This window comes from Pinus tabuliformis, chromosome 1_2, assembly GCF_031772625.1.
Source record: "Pinus tabuliformis cultivar Carrire ecotype Pingquan chromosome 1_2, CPIR1, whole genome shotgun sequence".
In the NCBI taxonomy this organism is placed as follows: domain Eukaryota; kingdom Viridiplantae; phylum Streptophyta; class Pinopsida; order Pinales; family Pinaceae; genus Pinus; species Pinus tabuliformis.
The window spans coordinates 292,515,458-292,537,324 of NC_142298.1; the positions used below are offsets into that span (position 1 = coordinate 292,515,458).

Here is a 21,867-nt window from a genome sequence, read left to right on the forward strand (position 1 = left end):
TATGACCATATTAGCAGCAGCCTTGCAGTACCCAAGAGTTTTGACACAGACTTGCAAGTCCCACTGACCTAAGTAACTAAACAGGAATGAATCAATATATCCCAGTGAAAACTCAGCATCCACAAGTCAAAATTGAATCTGATGAGTTTGACTCACAATCCTTTTACACAAAATTATAACGAGCCCAAACCAAAAACTCCTTACCCATCACTATAAAGAAAAAACAGAAGTGTGTATCTATTTTATATTTTGGTTGTGGAGTTTTTTACAAGCCCCACTTGTACTCTTTCTCTCCAACTTCACCAAGTCATTCCTCAAGGCACATCTCCCTATTCTCATTTATAGGTATGACAAAAAGTAATGCATATTATTACTGCAAGAACACCACGGAACTTGAACATAATCAACAAAATGCATCAATGTTTATTTTACATAAAGGCACAGCAGGGTACCATCCAAGTTACCAGATATGACATAAGAAGGTCAAGGACACATCAAATCTCATATCAGATATAGATAAGGCCCCAGTATGGTCTGATACAAACCATATACGTATATGTTTTGGATACATCATATCTCTAACTGTAATCTAACTGTATTTGGTAAAAAACCCTACAAAAGAAAGAAAATACAGATATTCAAAGACTTCCAAGCTATATGCAGGCTTAGAAAATGGGGGTCGGCATGCTCCAAAGGAATTTCCTGGCTCAGACAATGGGGGTGGACATGCTCTGAAACTATCCAGAAACCTCTATGATTTCCATCTTCTGGCTGCAAACACGGGTAAATGAGCAACCCAAAGGCAGTAAGAAGTTGCTACAAGGATCACCAACTCCCATGACATCAACCCTTGTAGCAGAATCGAAAGTTTTATCTGCTACAGGATCAGTGTCTCACAGCTCATTCATTTAGTCCGATTGACCTATCTTGTGATCAATTGTTGGACATTAATATAATTATCTTATCTTATCTTATCTATAGGGTCTAGGAGATCTTGTGTGCTGAACAGCACTCCATTAACCCAACTAAACAGCTTGAGCAAACAATGGATTATTTATCTTGCTTCCCCTTTTCTTCCTCCATGTGGGCCCCCACAAGTCGAGTTCCCTCCTCTCTCTCTTCCCACCAATTTGAACTCTCCTAAGGGGTATGAATTCCTTTTGGAGTTGCCCCACATTCCACTTGCCTTGAGGTTGCCTTGAATTTTGGAGGTGACTTTCCCTTGTCCGAGCCGACTTGAAGTTTTATGTTCTTGTGGATTTCACTTTAAAAATTAAATTTTTCCTTGACCAAATTAAATTCTTCTAAGGGCTAGGAGGGGTCTTTCTTGATGACGAAGGTTGTCCAAAGGAGGGAATTTGTCCCTGAGCTGCCAAATTAACACCTACTAATGAAAATGTGAAATACATGAAAAAATGTGATTGATCATGTTTTTCATGCATTTCACATTTTTCGTATAGTAGGGTCCATCGAAAGTATGCAACATGGGTAATCTCGCTCGAAATTTGAGTAAAATCGTAGCGAGAAAAGTTGAAAATACAAGTTGAAAAAAATAGTTTTTTATTTTTTCCCTCCAAAACTTGATGAGTTAATCTAATCTTATCTTATTATTTCCACTATTATTTTATAATATTCCTTAGAAGGTCCATTTCAGACCTCAAAATTTCTCTAATGACCACCAATATGCAATCTTCGCCTTATACCCTTAGAAACCATGCAATGACATCCATGGAAATACTCTCCCACTTTTTATCTGGAATGGGCAATGGCTATAACAAGCCCACGGGATGAGTATGTTCTACTTTTGCCTTTTTCTACTGACAAGTAGTACACTCTGTCACATGCCTCCATATATGGTATTTGAGGCCCTTCCAAGAAAATCTTTCCGTAACCTGTTGATATGTTTTGAAATATCCCTGATGATAGGTTAGAGGTGAATCGTGGGCAACCTTCATTGAGTTTTTCTTTGAGCCTCAACCCGGACCAAATAAATCTTTCCTTTGTAGAGGATGGTGTCATCTACTACCCTGTACATGTAATCCTAGATCATTCCATCCATCTACTTGCATGAAAATGTATTTTTTAAGTATTCTACTACCAAAAGTGTCTCCCAATCTGTAGCCATCTCCATGTCAGAACATGCTACTGAGGATGGCTACTACCATGTTCTTTTTCCCCTAGATATTCAATATCGAAATCATAGGCTTGTATTTTACTAACCCAATTTTGTTGTCTCTCTTTCAGATCTTTCTGCTCAGGGAAGTACCTCAAACTGTTGTGGTCAATTTTGACCACAAACTTTCCACCCACCAAATATTTGCCTAAATTTTGTCGATGGCAAGCATTTCCTTATCCTAGATGGAATAGAGTCTTTCCACTCCCTTAGCTTCTGGGTCTTGAAAGCTATTGGATGCTTATCTTGCATTAACACAGCCCCTATGCCTTCCCCTAATGCATCACACTCTAATACAAAGGGCGAGAGAAGTCATGAAGTGCTAGGATTGGGCAAGTGCTCATCACCTATGTTGTGCCTCTTTAATCCATCTGAAGGCTCCTTTTTTGGTTAAATCTATTAGGGTCACCACCATCTATAAATATCCTCTGACAAATCGCCTATAGTAGTTATATATGCCCATAAATCCTCGTAGCTACATGAGAGTCGTATGCGTTGGCTAATCAAGTATAGCTTGAATATTTTCTTGGTGTACATATACTTCTTGTGCAAAAAGTGATTGTTCCTCCAGTATGCTCAACACTTCTTCCAAGTGTCTAAGGGGCTCTTCCCAAGTCCTGCTATATATGAGAAGATCATCAAAAAATACTAATAGAAACTTCCGCAGCTACTTCCTGAAAATATTATTCATGCATGATTGGAAGGTTGCAGGTGCATTGGTTAAACCGAACAACATGACCAAGAATTCACAATGTCCATAATGAAGTTTGAAATCGATATTATGCACACATTGTTCACATACCTTGATCTCATGATATCTTGATCGTAAATCGATCTTTGGGAAATAAATGGTGCCATGTAGTTCATCTAATATCTCATCGATTTTGGGTATTGGGTACTTGTTCCCGATGGTATTCTTGTTCAAGGCCCTATAGTCCATACACATCCTCATGGACCCATCCTTTTTTACGAACACAATTGAAGAGGCGAATGGACTAGAGAAAGGCCTTATGTGCCCCATATCCAATAGCTCCTTGATAGTCTTCTCAATCTCTTCCTTAAATCTCTTGGAGTTACTATAAGAAGTTGTTATAATTGGCTTTGCCCCTTCCTCTAGTCCTATAGAGTGTTCAAATCCCCCCATCAGGAGACCTTGCTAGTGGGATCTCTCCAAATCTTATGATGCTTGCCCAATATTTGCTTGGATATTTGTTGGGTAGTTCTCCTTGCCATCTAGAGGTTTCTAAATTGTCACCATGCATTTTGCAGCACACGCTATGTAACCATGTCGAAATATGGCCTCCATCTTTTGGCCATAACAACCCTTGGTGAACCATTAGCGATTCCCCTTAATAACACTATTTGTCCATCAGCTTTGACAAACTCCATTTATATGGTTCAATAATATTTCCAGTACCTACCTATCGAAATAAGCCACTGGACTCCCAATATGAGATTGGTGTCGACTAATTTCACCACATAAGAATCATCAATAAGGGGATAATTCCCCATCTTGAGCTCCATCTGTGGGACCCTCCATGTACATGCATTGAGTCAATCACCTGCCACTTCAGCACCAAACCACCTGAATTCTTTTGTAGGCAGAAACCTTTTGGCTACCCAGGTTGCATCTATGAAATTGTGGGTGGAACCCCCATCGTAAGGACAGTCACTCATTTGTCCTACACAACCCCTCTAGCTTTGAAAGTGTTATACATGGGAACACAAGAGAGTTTGGATATAGTAGCCCTCTTTGTTGGCTTCTACGATGGTTCCTCGTCACTACTGCCCACTATCCAGCATGGCCTCTGGTTCCTTCTCTTCTTCGACGTCTAATAGCACCTTGATATAGTGGACCTTACCTTTCCCCATACATTTATGTCCCGGTACCCATGGTTCCATGCAGTTGAAGCAAAGTCGTTTCCTCCTATTCATCCTTGGTATCTTCCACTTTGCCCTTACCTTGCCACAATTTCTTCTCTTTGTCTTTCTAGGGAGCAGTGAATTTTATTGGGGCCCTTTTGGTAACCACATCCTCCATGTCTTTGGTTCATCCTATTGCATCTTATAGTGTGTTTGGGTTAAATGCTTTGACCCAACCACAAAATGGCTCAAACAACCATTCCAAAGACAACTTACCCAATCTCCTCTCAGATCTATGTAACCATCGCTACCAACTTCTTAAATTCTAAAATATAGGTGTTTGGAGTTCTTGTTTGCCAAAGTTGTGCCAACTCCCTGAAATGTAGTTCAAGATCTTTCTTGTCCTTGATCAACCTCTCTATAAATTCCAAGTAGGAAGTGATATTGGAGTGACCCAAAGTGGTTAATCCATGGTACCACCATTTGTGTGCCTCACCCTCCAAATGTAAGGTAGCACACAATATAGCCTCTAATTCTTCCATTGTGTTAAGTTGGATATAGTTATCCAACTTATGGACCCAAACATAGGTGATGCAACTAGACATGCCATCAAAGGAAGGAATAGTGTTAAAATTGGCAACTAGGGCCAAACTCCATGTGGGTCATCTTATTTATGGCAGCTGATATTTTTCTTGGATTCCTCTCATCGAGAGGTGTAGGATTGATCTAAAGATCATCCGATTCCGACATGTATTCATGGAGATATAAATTTATTTGTGTTATGGGAAATTTGTCAAGGTCGACTAGCAACCAAATTGCCCACACTTGTGCTCTCAACATTTTAGTATAAAAAGAGGTGGCTTTCTAGTCATTTGCACACACTCTTCTTGTGATCTCTTCCTCTCCACTTGTCTTTGGGTTTTGGTGGGAGGAGAGCTCCTAAGAGATGTGTTGCCCTAAGAAGAGTTGCCCTAGATGTTGCCATGAGGATCTACGCAGCTCCTAGAAGATGATGCCCTAGCCCTACGCATGCCCTAGCCTCCTGCATCATTGCCATTGGAGTTGGGTTGATTCCCTTGGATGCTCGCTATTGTCTAAGTGAGAACCTGCACTAAATCTTACTGCCCTTTGGCCAATGTCTGTGCCAACTCTTGTTGTCCCTATACCAATTCTTGTTGTCCCCTAGCTAAATCGCTCAAGGCATGCATGATGCTTCCCCATAGTTGATCTTCTCGATCATCCATTCTTCTTCCTTCTCTATTTCTGGATAGGGAAATTCCTTTCCTTTCTTCTCTCATGTATGTCACGAATTCCTTGTCTTCTGGTTTCATAAATTGATATAAACCCTCAGGCTGGCAAGAGGACCAGCTATGATGCCACTGAACAGTGAATATCCCTTTCAATTAATTTATAATTTTCCTACCAAAAATTTCTTCAGAAATTTGCCAGAAATAATTTTGCTCAAAATTTGTATAAATTTCAACAATAAATTAGGAAACCATGAATTCACAGAATTTTGAAAAAAAATTGCAAAAACCCAACCAATTTTTATTAAAAATACTGAGGAAGATTTACATTAATTTATTTTGGGCAAACCTGGTAGATTGTCCACTAGAAAATAATTTGGCCCAACCATGGAGAAATTTTTGGCTTGAAACCCTGGCCGCAACTACACTGGCAAACTCAACTTGCTCCAACACAGCTTTCTCAAATCAATGCTTGAATTCCTAGATGCAATTTTGGTATCCACAATTTATGCGCTCCTCTTGTTGATTATAATGCAATTTGGCATCCTCATTTCCCGCTTCCTCAAACCCAAAACAATTCGACCCTCTTTCAAGATAATTTGACCCAGATGTTACTGCAATTCGGCCTTATTTTAGTGGGAATTTGGCCCTCCCAATAACACTAGAAATTTGGCCTACCTTCAGAATGTTATTTGATCCTCCTCTCTTTGTTAAGTGCCAAGGGAAAACCTGAATAATTCTCCTTTCAGAGTAGCCAGGGTGGATGTTTCACCGCGAAAACTAATCACCATTAGGATAGGGTGGATAGTTCCACCACTGAAATTGGGCTCTACACAGGACTTTCCCCTCACACAGTAAGCTACTCAAGCTCTAAGCTTAATTCTCAAATCATCAACTCATATTTTTCCTTGAGCTCCCCTCTTTTTTATAACCATTTCCTCCACTTGGAATACCATGGGGAGCTATAAATACCATGGCCCACTATTTTTACCATCCTCCTATTTATTATTTAATATATTATAACATCGTCAATCAATTAAACCAGCTGATCCCTTTTTTTCTCCATCCATAGCGTATGGGAATCAAAATAGGCTACTAAGTCAATCCCTTCTTCTATAATGGTCTGGAAAGGGGCATTACAGTTTCTTTGCATTTAATTATGCAAATTGAATGCTTCCTAAATGTTACCTAACCCATAGTATTGACTATCCATCCATCATTCTGTTGTAGCCCTATTACACATCATTTCCTTCAAAAAATCTTCGGCTTGATGCATTCTTTTATTTGTTAATATTAAGACTTACTATTAGACTTGATTCACACTTTATAACAGAAAAAGCATAAACATGTCAAGAAGTTGGAATGCAATCAAGACAATGTGGCCGCAATCATTCATTACTTCAGGCTATAGACTACAAAGATGGCTCAATTCTGATAAGCATTTCCTTTGGTTCCGATAGTAATAAGTTAATAACTTGACCAATCTATTAGGCTAGCCACTACAGTTATATCAGTAGCTAAGCAAGACAAGTTTAGCATGTCACATGACTTACAGCATCCACTTTGTGATAATGAATTGACTCTCTTCATACAACAATGTTGTCATCTGATTTTGTTTTTTTAATATATATTATTGATGCTACCAACCCACCGTTTTGGCAAATTTGGGTGAAGCTTTTAGCTGTTCCAGATGATTGTACCACATACCTGCATACCCAAAGTTCCCACATTGCAGAAGCTCATGCAACATAGAGATGCATATATTTTTCTTAATAACTTGTATCCTAGTAGTACCATGTCCAAGTTATTGTATAAATTTTTTGTGTTTGTATCGGTGCAACTTAGGGTATTGTTTCTCCAAGAAATCATCACAAAATGAAACATGACAAAAACGTCATTCTTGGGCCAATTCTCCATCCATGAAGACATTTTCAAATTCTAGCTATAAAATTTCATTTAAAAATAAGAGGGAAAAAAAGGAACTTAACATAAGTAATAACAGCTAAACGTTATGATGTGAGTACAAATTGATGTGTAACATTAGCCCCGAGGGTTATCTCAAGCATGAGAGATCTCTCCCCCAAAGTTAGGGAGGCCACAGGTTTGATGTTTTACCCTGTTTACCATCCATGGATCATGGAAAATACTCGAAGGTTTTTCCTCCGAAAAAATTGATTTGTAACATTAATGGATTACATATGATGGATTTCTTTTGAATCCTGAATGGATTTACATTCTTCTCTGTTTCAGTTGTTTTCTTTTGTATAATTTGATGCAGGCAGCACTGGTTCTCTTGTGTTAAGTCATTTGCTAATGAGAGAGAAACTTCAATCACCTCTAAAAGATTAAGTCATATGGTTAGCCATAGCTGTTTAAGAGACTTATGTCCTTTGTCTCCATCTTCGCAGCATAAATGCATTGTCTTCTGTCAGCAATGTGCAGAATGGAGCACCACCTTATAGCATAATTGTTGTTGATTGTTATTTACATATTCAATCAACATAATTCAATTGCTACTATGATGCTATTACATTTGTTAATGTCATGCCGTGTGTTGAATGAAACACATTACTGTATAGCACATAGCTACAAAAATCAACCATGTTTTCTGACATAATAGCAGGATTCTAAAAGAAGTTAGAAGCCTTATAAGAGGTTGATCTAGGCAGAAACCTGTATTTAAACCAGTACCTATCCACATGTATTCATAGCAGAATTTTTATTTTTTGATCTACACAACAAACCTCTATTTTTTGTTGATTTTTGTGTAGCAACAGGGGGTATTCCCGCATGCCAAAATAGAAAATTACGTTTGGAGCACCAAGTCGGCCCAGCTCATGAAAGGGTCTGCCCCTTAGGTTAATTTACCCCCATTCGACTAGCATATATAGATGATGTGACATCTCATTTTCTCCACCAGGCGAGTTTCTTTCATCTTTCTGATGTCTCTTGGACAATCACACGTGTGGAGAAAAGGAGAACAAGTTGACTGTTGACCAAGCTACTTGACACAAACTTGACCAGGCCGCAGAGTTGACCACAGCTGCAGGAGTTAACCACAGGCCGCAGAGTTGACTACAGGTCCAAACTTCAACCGCGGGGCTGAATTTGACTGCAGGCTGATTGTTTGACCAGCAATGACTTTTGGCTGTTTTCACCAGCATTGACTTGCTGGACTGGTTTCACCAGCATTGACTTGCTAGATTTTCACTAAGTTTGACTAGTATTTTTTGACTTGGATATTGGCACAGATTTCTATTAACTGTTGATATTTTTTGAAGTGTAATTGCTCAATAATATCTTTGGCATAAGAATACTGTGTGTAAAATCATTAGGAAGTAATTATCTAACAGAAAATAGAATTCCACTGTGTACCTTGTAGAAAATTCAACATTTTTCTGGATTAGGCAAACCAGGTTTGGGTTAACCTCGTAGTAAGTGGTCCTACACAGTTTACCCATGACTTGAAAAGGCAAGAAACTTGTGCATCATTCTATTTTCTTTAAGTTTTTCATATCAAAACATAAATCCTAACAGAAATAATGGGGGAAGTCACTATAAAAACACAAACAGTGATAAAAATGGATGGAAATAGTTCATATGTAAACCAGATCAGTGTTGCAAACATCGCGATTTTATTTATCACGAAATTGCAATTTTTGGCCTAGCCAATGTTTGCCGACTTTTACTGACATTTTGGTGGTATCTTAATTTGGCCGATGTTTGCTAATCTCAATTTTTACAATTTTTTGGTTTTTCAAACCCTTTGCCAACTTTGTCCCGATGCCAATGTTTGCAACATTGTACCAGATCTACAGTGAATTGTATATGTGCAGTTAAAATGTTATGCAATCCTCCATGTTCACATAAGATCAGAGTGAAAATCAAGCAAGTAGGAAATGCACGTGTTTCAGAAGTCTGAGAAGCATTCTTCATACAAAGTAAATTATGATCAGGCAAACAACATTGAAGATAACTAATACAGTTCACAATGCACCAACAAAGCAATCTTGGACTGACATCAAGCAAATAACTAGTAGCATCACAAAGTATGATTAACATCATATCAAGGAAAATAGATAGAGACCACAGAAATAAAGTGTCGCAAAATTTATTTAGCATATTACAATATATAAAGGAAACTTCAAGCAAATTCAAATAAATGCATGCTACACCTAAGGAGAACCTTTTAAAATGCAACTTACATCCACAGCATTGGTTCCCTTATCCATCAGATCTACCTTTGTCAAGACTCCAAAAGTTCTCTCTCCTGCGAAATAAAGAATATCAGATCCAGCCTTCTTGTAATTCTAAAAATTCTGAAACAAATTATCTAACATTGCAAGAATCTATGATCCCCAACTGATTCACTGGACTGAACCGTAGTTTCAATTTTTTTCCATGCCTCACCAGTCACCACTCTTTATCCAGAGAAATTTAGTTATTTTTATGATTATTAGTTTTCTCCTTAATATTATTTTGTTTTATCATTTTCAAAAATTAGTTTTCAAGGCCATTATTATCTTTGGGTTTATTATGGCATTGACCAAGCACACAACTGAGTACTGATTAAAGTTGATGGCAATTTTATACCTTGTACCGCTTCAAAAATTAGGAAAAAGCTTCCCTTCAAACCTAAGCAAGAACAAATAGACAGCTACTAATAAGGTAAAAAGAATCTAACCTAAGCAAGAACAAAATAGATGGCTACTAATCAGGTAAAAAGAATCTAACCTAAGCAAGAACAAAATAGATGGCTACTAATCAGGTAAAAAGAATCTAACCTAAGCAAGAAGAATAGAATCTAACCTCACTGACGGCTATTCAAGCCTAGTGAAAACTCCAAAGGCATTGCAATGATGTATTTTACGTTCCAAATATCCTATGGTTTTAGTGGCTTGAAGAGGCATTGGAAGGATATAAAAACTTCGAGAAAATTCACTCCAATGATGGGGTGCAACAGGTGCTTATTTATATGATGCTAAGTTCGGAGGAATATAATGAACCTTTGCCAAAAGCAATCCACCACAAGTAGAATACTGCAATAGACCAAATGCAGACTTCACTTAGAAACAGTTTCCTCAGAAATTTTCAGTGTCAGTTGATGAACCCAGAGTTCTTCTACAGTCCGGTATACAAATATCTTGAAGAAGGGATTCCACATAACTGTTTCAAGTTTAAACAGAGTCTGTTAGTGTTATATATGCAGATCACAGGAGACTAGAAGGGATTGAATGGAACCAACAGCAAACCCAAATTCCGGTGATAAACAGGAGAAAAAGCACTGAAGAAGTGCACTAGAGCTATCCATAGGTATACTAGAGATATAACACAAACGCACCAAAGAGAGGAAAAAATGGCCATAGAACAAAAGAACACCACACTAGATATGGTGCCTGCCAGTTTAAACACTTCTATTAGAAAGCAATGGCTCATAAGATGATCAACAACTGAGAAAGTTATGTATTTATACAAAACTCAAGTAAATAGGGAACTTTCCCCAACGAGGGTTATGGGCCTACATCATGTTTGCCTTAACCACAACCTAGCATTAGAATAATTGATGACATTAATGCCTAACCAAATACATTCATGACATAATATCAGTTGACCATAGTGAAAAGTGAGGATTACACCATCTCAACATATTATATTTCTCAAATCCTGACCACCAAAGGCTGAAGTTTGAACTACTATAAAAATATCCATCACAGTCCTGCCTCATTTCTGTGACATACACTGGTTAACATTTCTCTCTTGTAAATAATTGTAATTATTTTAAAATGGCTGAAAGAGGCGCACGGATTCCATATCAGTCCTGGTTGGCTAAAAAGAATTAAATGTGTCGTCTGTGCATTAAATTTAACTGAAAGAGGAAGGATTGGTCCAAGTGTCCTTCAGCTCAAACAGCAAGCAAATAAAGGACAAAACATTAAAGCAGCATGGGCTGCACTGTCAAGACGTGGACTGTTGTACAAAATTACAAATCATGGGAAGCGAGGGGCAATTAGTTTGTTTTGGGGATGGATTCATATGTGCTCTCTCGTTAACGCACAGACAGCAGGCATCTGCAGAGAAGGCAGCACTTGGAATTGTTGTGTGAGAACACACAGCCAAAAGGGAGATCAACTGATCTTTGACATGGAATTAAATCCTGGAAAAAGGACAGCAGCTGAGTAACCCTCTGAGTGAGGATTGCTGAGTCATTTATTTCAGAGAGCATGGCTTGCCAGTAAGGCTGAAAAACCCACTAGAAGTTCATGGATTGAACCTGCTGGACTGGGAAAAATCACTCAAGTGTTTGTGAGGGCTAATGAAACACCAAGAGTTGCTTTGGGGACAAAGATTTGGTGCTTGACTCACTGAAGAACCACCTGGAGAAGTGATTCCTTTACCCATTAACAGCTTAACCACTGAAAAACCTTCCTTACAGTGGACTCTCTTCTCCTGAAAGTGAGCTAAAGTTCTCTGCAGTGTGATGTGTTGGCATGAATGTGAATATGCCTGAATAATGTGATTGACAAGTATGTAGCTGGTGTATGACGACAGTGTGTCCTTGGGACATCCTATTTCAGTTGTTTTTTTTGGTTAAAATCCTCAGAAGCATTCCACCTAAAGCATTGGAATTTGGCTTGGGGGTGACAACTACAAGTAATAGCGGTTGCAACTTCTCTATGGTTGGGTGGAGAGTCAAAGTCCCACTCTTAGTTGGAAAACTGTTTTGTTGCATAAGATAAGTATCCAACAGTGTTTCCTTTTGTCTAAATGTCATGTACATGTGATTGTACTGGTTGAAAGTTGTATCTGTAATATGAATTGGGGCTTCAATCATAAATGAGGAATACCAATACTCTGTGCAAAGTCTCTTGAGGAAGGGCTTGTTTTCCTATGATTAGTTATGGGCTTGACAGTAGTCTTAATAATTGCGTAAAACGTATGGGCATGTCCCTGTCATTAAAATGTTTTCTGTGTAAATCTGAGCTTTGGATTTGAAACTTGTGGCGTGTATTCAGCCTCTCCAAGTATATGTATATGGGTCTATTATTGACCGAAGTCTGAAACGCTGCCTAAGTCTCCTGAGTTTTTGAAACACTGTACATCACATGAGTAATTGGAAAGGGGTAGGATTATGCCTCATGAATGAATTTGACATGTCTACCAGGTTTGAAATTCATAACAGACTAAGCTCAGGAGAAATAGCAAAGCTAACAGCATGTAAATATATAAATGCATGTACATGGGACACAAGCCATGGGGTTGGACCAAGATGGCAAAGCTCAGGAAGGAAAGTGTAATATATATATATATATATATACAGGCTAAATGGGCCAGGAAAAACTCATGTAGAAGCTCTGGAAAGAATGCTCCAAAGTGGATAACAACCTTAAGAGCGACAGGTCGAGTCCTGGTGCCAAGCTCAAACATTTACAGAACCATCACAGTGCCAGTTTCTATGGATGTAGACAATAGGAATTAACTTATGTGGGCGCAGTCCCTCTACTATTAGCTCTCCGCATCCTTATGCCTCCAGCCCATATGACCTTTCACTGGTAACCGTGATCTTGGAATCTCAGACCTCACGAGTTATTGCAGTGTTGCTCCTCTCCAATCTTCCGAGATTGATTTCTCAGAGATAGGTTTTCGCCAAGGGAGTTTCTTCCCAAATGATGTGCCAAGCGTGTAGAGATTTGTAGGTTGGGAGGTACTCCAAACCCTAGGGTACATGGTCGTGGAGGAATTGGCACCACAAAAGGGCTTTGGGGGCTAAGTACCAAAATGTGGGTTTTGCACCCAAGCTTGTGGGTGTGAAACCAAGGAGGATTTTGCAAACTTGGCACTTGGAGATGATAGAGCACCCTAAGAGGAGCTAAAGAGGACCTAGGGGTTGCTTGAAGCACCAAGAGAGGCCTTGTAGATTGAGAGAAATAAATTTGTATATGTCTATGTGGGCTAATTGTCTTAAAGAATCAAGTCAGATTCACTTGAAGAGACCCTTTGGAAGGGCTAGACATTAGCCTAAGAAAGCATATAAATAGAATGAGGAGGGAGCTTCATTCTCACCATCACCAAGAGCTATTTTCATCATAGCGAAGGAGCATCTAGTCTGAGGTAGCTGCGTGTTACAGATCCATTTGGGCACATCAATCCCGTCATCCAGATCAGTGCTTTAGGGCTCATCAAACCCTAATTTCAGTTGCTACATGCCCTAAACAAGTCACCCCTTTGAATGCCTCCTTCCCAGAGAGTTTCATGACTTGAAGACATCCAGAAATAGCCTCTAGAGGGACCAACGCAAGTAGGCCCATGTAAGGGCGCGCTGCATAGCAGTTAAGTCCATGGAGCACTTAGGCTTCCTTTCACCTGTGTTGGGTGAGATTGAGCGAAATCCACATAGGGTTTGGGGAATATTCTTATCTTTTGAAGTCATCTAGAAGGTTCCCTCACTTATCAACCCCTATGAGCTCGAAAATGGATGAGAAATGAGTTAAGGTGCATCCTATCCCCTCATCCCTTCCTCCATGGAACTAATTCTAAGTATGGAAGGCCATTCAATGCCACCATTTATGACAAAACCTCCTTCATCTTCCTATAAATTGAGCACTCATCAAAGTGATTAAGGGCTGAATTATGTTGAATTGTAAGGAGATAATGTTGCTATGTGATTTGGCTATGAAGCAAATATTGTAATGCTACAAGTTTGTCATGCTTTTGATGTGATGTGGATGGGATCCAAGCTGGAGGAATAATCAGACACAAGTGGTTAGATTTCCTTCTTCTATTCAATAAAGTGTTTGAACCTTTCTCCCATATGTTTGTATTGTTTTATAATGCTTATATGTGTGAAATGTATCTGATTCCATTCACTTATATTCAATAGATCTTTTGCTTTGATCAATTCTTTGTTTTCTGTTGTGTTTACAGGTACTTCTCAAGCGTATTAAGTACGGGAAGGAGTGACAGGATCAATACAAAGGAGACGAGAGGAAAGCAGAACTACAAGTAGGTCTTCTCATCTTCTCATATTATCTATTGCTTATAGGAAAAGACTAAAACACTTTAAACTGTTGTTCTAGATATGGATACTTATCTAGGGAATTAGTATTTATCCGTAGATACCAAATTCTCCAAAACACCGCGGTCATAAGGAGGCCTAGCAAAGTTAAGGAGAAGGTTTGGTTTGACGTGTTTCTTCTTGTGATTGTGGGGCTAAGTTGGTGAGAGCTGGCAGTGACAGAAAAGGGTAGTTTTGGGCACACGTTTGGGTGGTATACTTTTGTGAATCTATGAACAGGGCCAAAGGTATACAGGGCTATTTCAAGAAGGGTCGAGGCCTGTTTGAGGAGTTGAACTATGGTTAGAACAGCTGCAAATAAGGCCACATGAACCTAGAATAATAGTATTGGTTGGACAGACCTTGTAGGAGGAAGAACGCAGTGTTTTGAGGATTGGTTAAGGGTTAGTTTGGTGCCCTAAATAGGCTGAAAAACTACAGAACAAGTGTGCTTAGGCCGAGGTTGCAGACAGCTAGCAGTCTTCAAGAGGTTTGTATGCTAGTCTAAGTTGATGAATTTATAAGGGTGATAGTCCAAATTTGGACAGTGTTTGTTTGGGCATCTTGTGGTTGTTTGGAGGGCAGCAAGTATGTGTTCAGAAGTGCCCTAAGTGCAGACCTTGGAGGACTATAGGTCTGCTAGAAGAGGAAGTGATTTGAAGGTCAAGGGTTGACTATTTGAAAGAAAAAAGAAGGCAGCCAAGTGGACCAGTCATTAAGCCCAAGTTTGTTGAAGAGAAGGACATCTTGTAGTGATAGAGGGCAGCCCTCCATGCCCTAAGTTTGTCTACATTGGAGTAGCACATGAAGGCAATAGTGGGAAGAAATCCCAAGAAGTTGAGGAGCAGTAGTGGCCCAGTGCCATCTAGGAGTTGTTCACAAACGGAGTTGTGAACAACTCATAAGAAGACCCTATGTGTTGATTCGTTGATGAACTAATATTAGCTAGAGGGCAGGTTGGAGAGTCATGTTCAGTGACCTAAAGGAACACGATCCATTGATAGAGGAAGATCAGTGTTGCTGGAGATTGGGAGCAGAAGGACCAACAGATGTGTTCAGGGTACGATCAAGTGGAGTTGTGATGGTGCAGTACATCAACTAGTAGGCCAGTTGTATTTGTTCAGGGTAGATTGGTTGTCATACTTGTTGACACCAAACCCTAGTTTGTATCTTGTATCAGTGATTGTATGAGGGCCATGATCCCTGATATGGGAGCCCTAGACTGTTGTACTATATATTGATAATACAACGAAGTTGGGTTGTTGAAAATTTGTAAAAAGTTGTCTATTTGTGCACGTGTTGATTTACTACCGTATTTATTTTGCTATGCAAAGTAGTTTGTTGTGGCAATTAAGTTGGTTGTGTTAGAGATTCTAAGACCCTAGCCTAGATTCTCTAGTGCTATGGAAAAACAACAAGGAGTGGACTCGAGCTTGTTTTCTTCCGAGATGGAGTTTCCTCCGCAAGAGTTTATCACTGAGGTAGGTTTCCTCCGAGGCAATTTATCACCGAGAATGACTTACCTCTGAGGAGAGCATCGAGGGAGATTCTTCTAAGATGACATGGCAGAAGCAGGCCCAGCATGTATTTCTTTCGAGAAGGAGTTCTCACTGAGAAAGAGTTTTCGCGAGGAGCTTTTCCCTAGATGGATTTCCACCAAGGTGAGTTTCCTCCAGGGTGATGTGGTAAGACCTCGGGACCTCGGCAATTAAGAACTTAGTGCGACAGAGTTTCCGTCGGGGTATTTCCTTCAAGGTATTACGTATGAGACAGTTTTCTCCGGAGTGACATGGCTTTGAGGGGCGTACCCCTACTTGCAGTTGTTGTGTGACTTGCGTGGAAGGATGAGTAGGTCAACAGCTTGTACATAGACTTATTTATTTGTTATGACCTCGGACATGAGCGGGTCAACAACTAATGCACTAACACCAAGTGGCAACAATGAGGCTAACTAGGACAACCATGTGGGTGGGCCACATGGCAGATGGATGACATGGTACTAAACTTTAAATGGATGTAAATTTTGATCCAGAGGTTAGATCAGGACAAAATTTATATCGCCAAAATCATCTCAACAAAACGAATGCAATGAGGTCATCCATTTGAGGTTTTAAGGAAGTCGAAAAAGATCAAATTTTTTGTAATATTCCTAATGGAAATATTAAGTGAAATATGAAAAACATGTATAAGCAACAACTCATTCAACTAATATAAATTTCTGGAGTCATTTCACAAATAGACATAAGTCAAAAACCATGTTGCAGCGACCAAAGTCTAAGCCTATTTATTAATAATGGTCTGAAAATTTGTTACATCAGGTGGTGGAAAGTGTGCACCTGGGCTTGCTGAAAAGAAAGCAAAATACTTAGGTGAGAGTAGCTAAAAACACCCCATGAGATCTGCTCAGAACTGATTGTACGTTGCACCCATAAATTGTTGCACTGCTACTACCGGAAACTGGTGTTTGAGGGCCCATATCACCTCCAAAAATTCTGCAAAATTAGAGGTGTGCTCCCAAGGTATAACGTAGCAAAACCCATAAGGAATTGGACTAATTCCGACCTCCCGGAATTACCCAATTTTTGTGCTACGCCCTCCAAGCCTGGAAACTACATCCCACCCAAATGTTTGTTGTTGAATGTGTCTTATCACTCCTCAATCTGCTACATAGAACCCCAAAAATTGTGCCCAAAAGTAGTTTCCAGACCGAAATTCCACCCAAAACCTACCAAGCCCCATGAAAATTGGCTCAGTGACCCCCTGCATAGACCCCAGCAACAATAATGTGGCCTCCCTCCAAGAAACGATTTCCAACTCCAAAAATCACCCCAAAGGCTGGTTTTTCCCTTTGTGAAATTTCCCAAATTTCTCCAACCCAATCACCCTTGGGAATTCGCTCTACTAAATAGTAACAATTTGACCTTTGCGTCCTCCTGGAGTACACATTGGCTAGAAATGACAGTTGAAGGTACCACGACCTCCCCACAATCCTCCCACTGAAATGTATGTTGCCTTCCTAGGGTGGCACTCAAGGTCAACCGAAGAGAAGGATGAGTCTTCTCCCTGGAAAAATCTTGTGACCCAGCTAAACAACTTGAGCAACAAAGGTAAGAGATAAAATGTCAAAAGTTCCAATAGTTGCTCCATTCCTCATACTTATACTAGTTCCCCCTTGCCCCATGTGGGTCCCTCCCTCCAACAAGTCGATTTCCCTTAGCCATTTGAATTTCTCTTCATGGGGTGCATATTCCATGTGGGTGTGGCCCCCACATTCCACTAACAAAATAATTCGACCCACTTTTCCTTGGTGTCCAAAAAACTGTATCAGCCTCCAAAATTGCAAAAATGGGTAATTTCCTCCTTAGGTAGAATTTATTGAGAAAGGATATTACAATTTTAGACCCCATTTCCATAACGTTACCCTAGATCTCAAGTCAACATAGTAACCACTTCCTTCTAACTAGTGTTATGAGCTGGGATTAGGATGGGGTGCGTTACAAATTATATCAATCTTTACAAGATCATTATACATCACTAGAAAATGCATCTATGCCTACTAAGTGTTGGCATTATGATACAGATTTGGCACTATGACACAGGTGTTGTCCTTGATGGCAACTCACTCAGATGATAGATCACAGTTCAGACTCACAGAATGAAGAAAGAGAGGTATACGCAGGTTCCCCATTGACCAAGCCGCGTGTACACACGGGTTCGCAGACAAAAAAGCGTGTATAGCGTACACGCGCTTTAACAGAATGAAAGGCGCGTACATGTTGGAAAACTTAGTTTTGGTCTGTGGTATTGGGTCCATGGTATTTTGATCTATGGTATTGGTCCAAGGTATCTTGTCTGAAGTGTTGACCCCAGGTATTTGGTCTAAGGTATTGGTTCTAAGTGGTTTTGGACCATGGTATTGAGTAAGGCCTAAGACTATAAAAGGAGGAAAAGATCATTAGGCAAATGCACTCAAGTATTGAATATCTGATGAAAAGCAAGATCCAGAATACAGGTTATTAGGTTATGGTGCATAGCTGGATCTGAATCAAAGATGAACCTTAGCGCTTGATGAAGGATAAGATCTAATAATAGGTCAAGATCTTAAGGCTTGAAGAGAAGTATCTTTGTGTGGTTTTGATCTTTTATCTGAACAACTGGCGCATGTTGTAATTTGTAAATATGATGATCCGAGTATAACTGACGTCTGGAATTGTTGTAAAGTTTAAATCATCATTTACAGATCTATACGCAGGTTCACTTTAGCAAAGACACGTATACACGTTGGTTCTGCATATCAAAACTTGGTTCTGCATATCAAAACAGCGTATACGCAGGTTCGCCTTGAGAAAACAGCGTATGGACGCAGGTTCAACACATTGAAGTAGCGTACACCTAATAAAATATGCTTTAGCTACTTCTGTTTACTGTTGCAGCGTTTTGGGTTCTGGCTTGGGTTCTGGTTACTGTTACTGTATTCTGGTTACAGCATTCTGAGAAGTGATTGATTGATTCAGTTTTGGTTGGTGCAAAGGAGATTGGTTGATGCAGATATATTTGATGTTATTGATGGATCCAGTCTGAAAATTTATGAAACGTGATCCGTGGAAGAAAATAGAAGGTTGTAGCCTTCTATAGGCCAACACCTACGTACTAGTAAACACATCAACTAGTACAAGAGCTAGGGATTTGAAGCTCTCTTCCAGGAGAAGCTGGAAAACAAGAGAAGGTTGTAGCCTTCTGCAGGTAGAAGCCTGCGTACTGATATAAGACTGCACTAGTACAAAAATTGTAAAAAGAAGTTTCTTATTAAAAGAAGATAGAGATGATTGCAGCAGGTGGTTTTCACCCACATTGGGTTTCCACCTTATATCTTGTGTTCATGTGTGTAATTGTTTGTTCTGTGTTTACTGCCCCTGAACACTGTTTACATGGTTTTGATGCACAGATTAAAGATCAACATATGATGAATTAACTAAGTTATAAGTTTGAAGGGTATACGCGAGTTGCCTTAACTACAGTTGCATATACACGCAAGTTTCATTAGCTGCAGTAGCGTATATGAATCTAATTATGGAAATGAAATATCATTGACTTGCTAACACTGATTCCCCCCCCCTCTCTCAGTATTATTTCCAACACTAGGAATCAAAGCAGGTCCTTCCAAAGAAGCTTGATTGCTTGAAGGAAGATCTATCATCATGAGTAGCTATGAAAGAGAGGGATCCATTAGACCACCAATCTTTGATGGGAGCAACTTCATTTATTGGAATGTAAGAACCACGGCCTATCTTCAATCTCTTAGAACAGATGTCTGAGAAATCGTGGAAGCAGGATATACATTTCCATCGGCAAATCCTACAGATACGACAGGTAAAAAGCAATATGAAACCAATGCCAAGGCTGTCAATACATTATTGGGGAGTCTGTCACAATCACAATTTGTCAAAGTTATGCAACTCAAAACCGCCAAAGAAATATGGGACAAGATCGTTCTAAGCTATGAAGGAGAAAATCAGGTAAAACATGCAAAACTGCAATCTCTTAGAATTCAATATAAAACTCTCAAAATGCACAGTGATGAAAGTATAACTAGTTACTTCTTACATATAGATGAGATCGTTAATTGCATGAAGAACTTGGGTGAAGAGATAAAATAAGTTACTTTAGTTGAAAAGGTTTTAAAATCCTTGTCTACTAAGTTTGAATCAAAATCTTTTGCCATAGAAGAAAAGCAGGATCTTCAGAATATTACTATGACACAGTTGCACAGAATCTTAACTGCTTTCGAAATGAGAAAAGGAGGTCCATCAGAGATGAGAGAAGAAGCTTTGACTATGACACAGCTGCACAGAATCTTAACTGCTTTCGAAATGAGAAAAGGAGGTCCATCAGAGATGAGAGAAGTCGCATTCAAAGCTTCAGGAAGAGAAGAACTCAATGAATCAGGACATATTTCAGAAGGAGAGGAAAAAGCAAACTTTGTCAAGAACCTTCAACTGGGTTCTGGGAGATTCAGAGGTAAACTGTCTTTCAAATGTTTTGCTTGTGGACGAGTCGGTCATTATGCAGCCAAATGTCCTCATAAAGATAAGCTGGATAAAGGTAAAGAATCAGCGAAATGGAATAGAAAATAAAATGTAAGTAAGAAGAGCTACTATACGCATGAAGATAGCGATGGTTTATCAAATAGTGATGAAGATGAAAATAGTAATGACTATAGACTTCTAATGGCTTTTGAAGATGATGATTTCTTGGATGCTTTAGATGAAGACAACCTTTATGAAGAAATCTCTAAACTCAAAATTTGTTTAGAAGAAAAGAATATGATTATAGATACTCTGACATTCCAACTTGCTGAAAGATAAAAACACAATGAAAAACTAGAATGTGAAATTGTAGGTCTAAGAAAGGATATTGAGAAAACAAAAGCTCTCGATCTTAGATTTGCTAAAGGATCAAAAACCCTAAATGAAATTATCAAAGTGCAGTATTCTCCTCTGATAAAAACAGGGCTTGGATATACTGAAGAAGCATCCCAAGCACAGAAGTCGTCAACCTCCACTAAAAGCTATCTTGATGCAGCAAAGAGCAGTGAACATTTTGATAATCAACAACAAAGGCATAAAGCAGATCACTAGGTAAATCGGGCTCAATTTACTTCAAGGATAAACAGAAGCTACAACCAACCTCAGGTAAATCATACTCAATCTGTTTCAAGAATGAATAGCAACTACAATCATCAAGTCAGTAGATTCGATAATCACAGGAACTTCTTCAATGGCCAATGTTTTTCATGTCATAAATTTGGACACAAAGCTGCTCAAAGTGTTGCTTAAAAGACCATCATGACTAGAGAAACACAAAATCAAAGGAATGTGACGAGGATCATGAAACGGACCTACAATAACTTTTCTCTTCTTGAAAATGAAATAGAATGCTCTATCTGCAACAACTTTGGTCACGAAGAATCTGAATGCAGAAGTAAATTTCGGCAATCATCTCAAAAGGAGCAAACTTCATTAAATCCCAAAATATGGAGAAAGAAAGAACCACAAATAGAAAGATGTGGTATAGCCCTGTATGCGGAAGGACAAGAAAATCAGTGGTACATCGACAGTGGATGCTCGAAACACATGACAAGTGATAAAGAAAATCTTCAGTCATATAATGCCTTACAAAAGGAAAAGAAGGTCTCATTTGGAAATGACACTCATGCTTTCATAAAAGGTAAAGGTGTTGTTCTTTTAAATGAAAAAGTTAAAGCTGGGAATGTTATGTATGTTGATGGTCTAAAGCATAACCTATTGAGTGTCAGTAAAATGTGTAATCAAGGAAATGAAGTAGTATTTCGATCAAATGGATGTGTTGTATGTGAGCTTGATAGAGGAGAAACCGTAATCAAAGCCATAAGAACTCCAAACAACTTATACATACTCAAGGGAGGACAACAACAGTGCTATCTAAGCAAAAATGATTAAAACTGGTTATGGCACAGAAGATTGGGGCATCTAAGCTTCCCTCAAATAAGGAAA

The 21,867-nt window shown here is 39.1% G+C and overlaps 1 protein-coding gene across 1 annotated transcript in view; it reads right to left on the minus strand.

The window, feature by feature from the left end:
- The window catches only part of LOC149205489 (dynamin-related protein 5A-like), an 86,897-nt gene that overhangs the window by 25,430 nt on the left and 39,600 nt on the right, over positions 1 to 21,867 (minus strand). Inside the window, 1 exon segment of the mRNA XM_089395079.1 lies at positions 9,489 to 9,553. Coding sequence (XP_089251205.1) covers positions 9,489 to 9,553 — 65 coding nt within the window.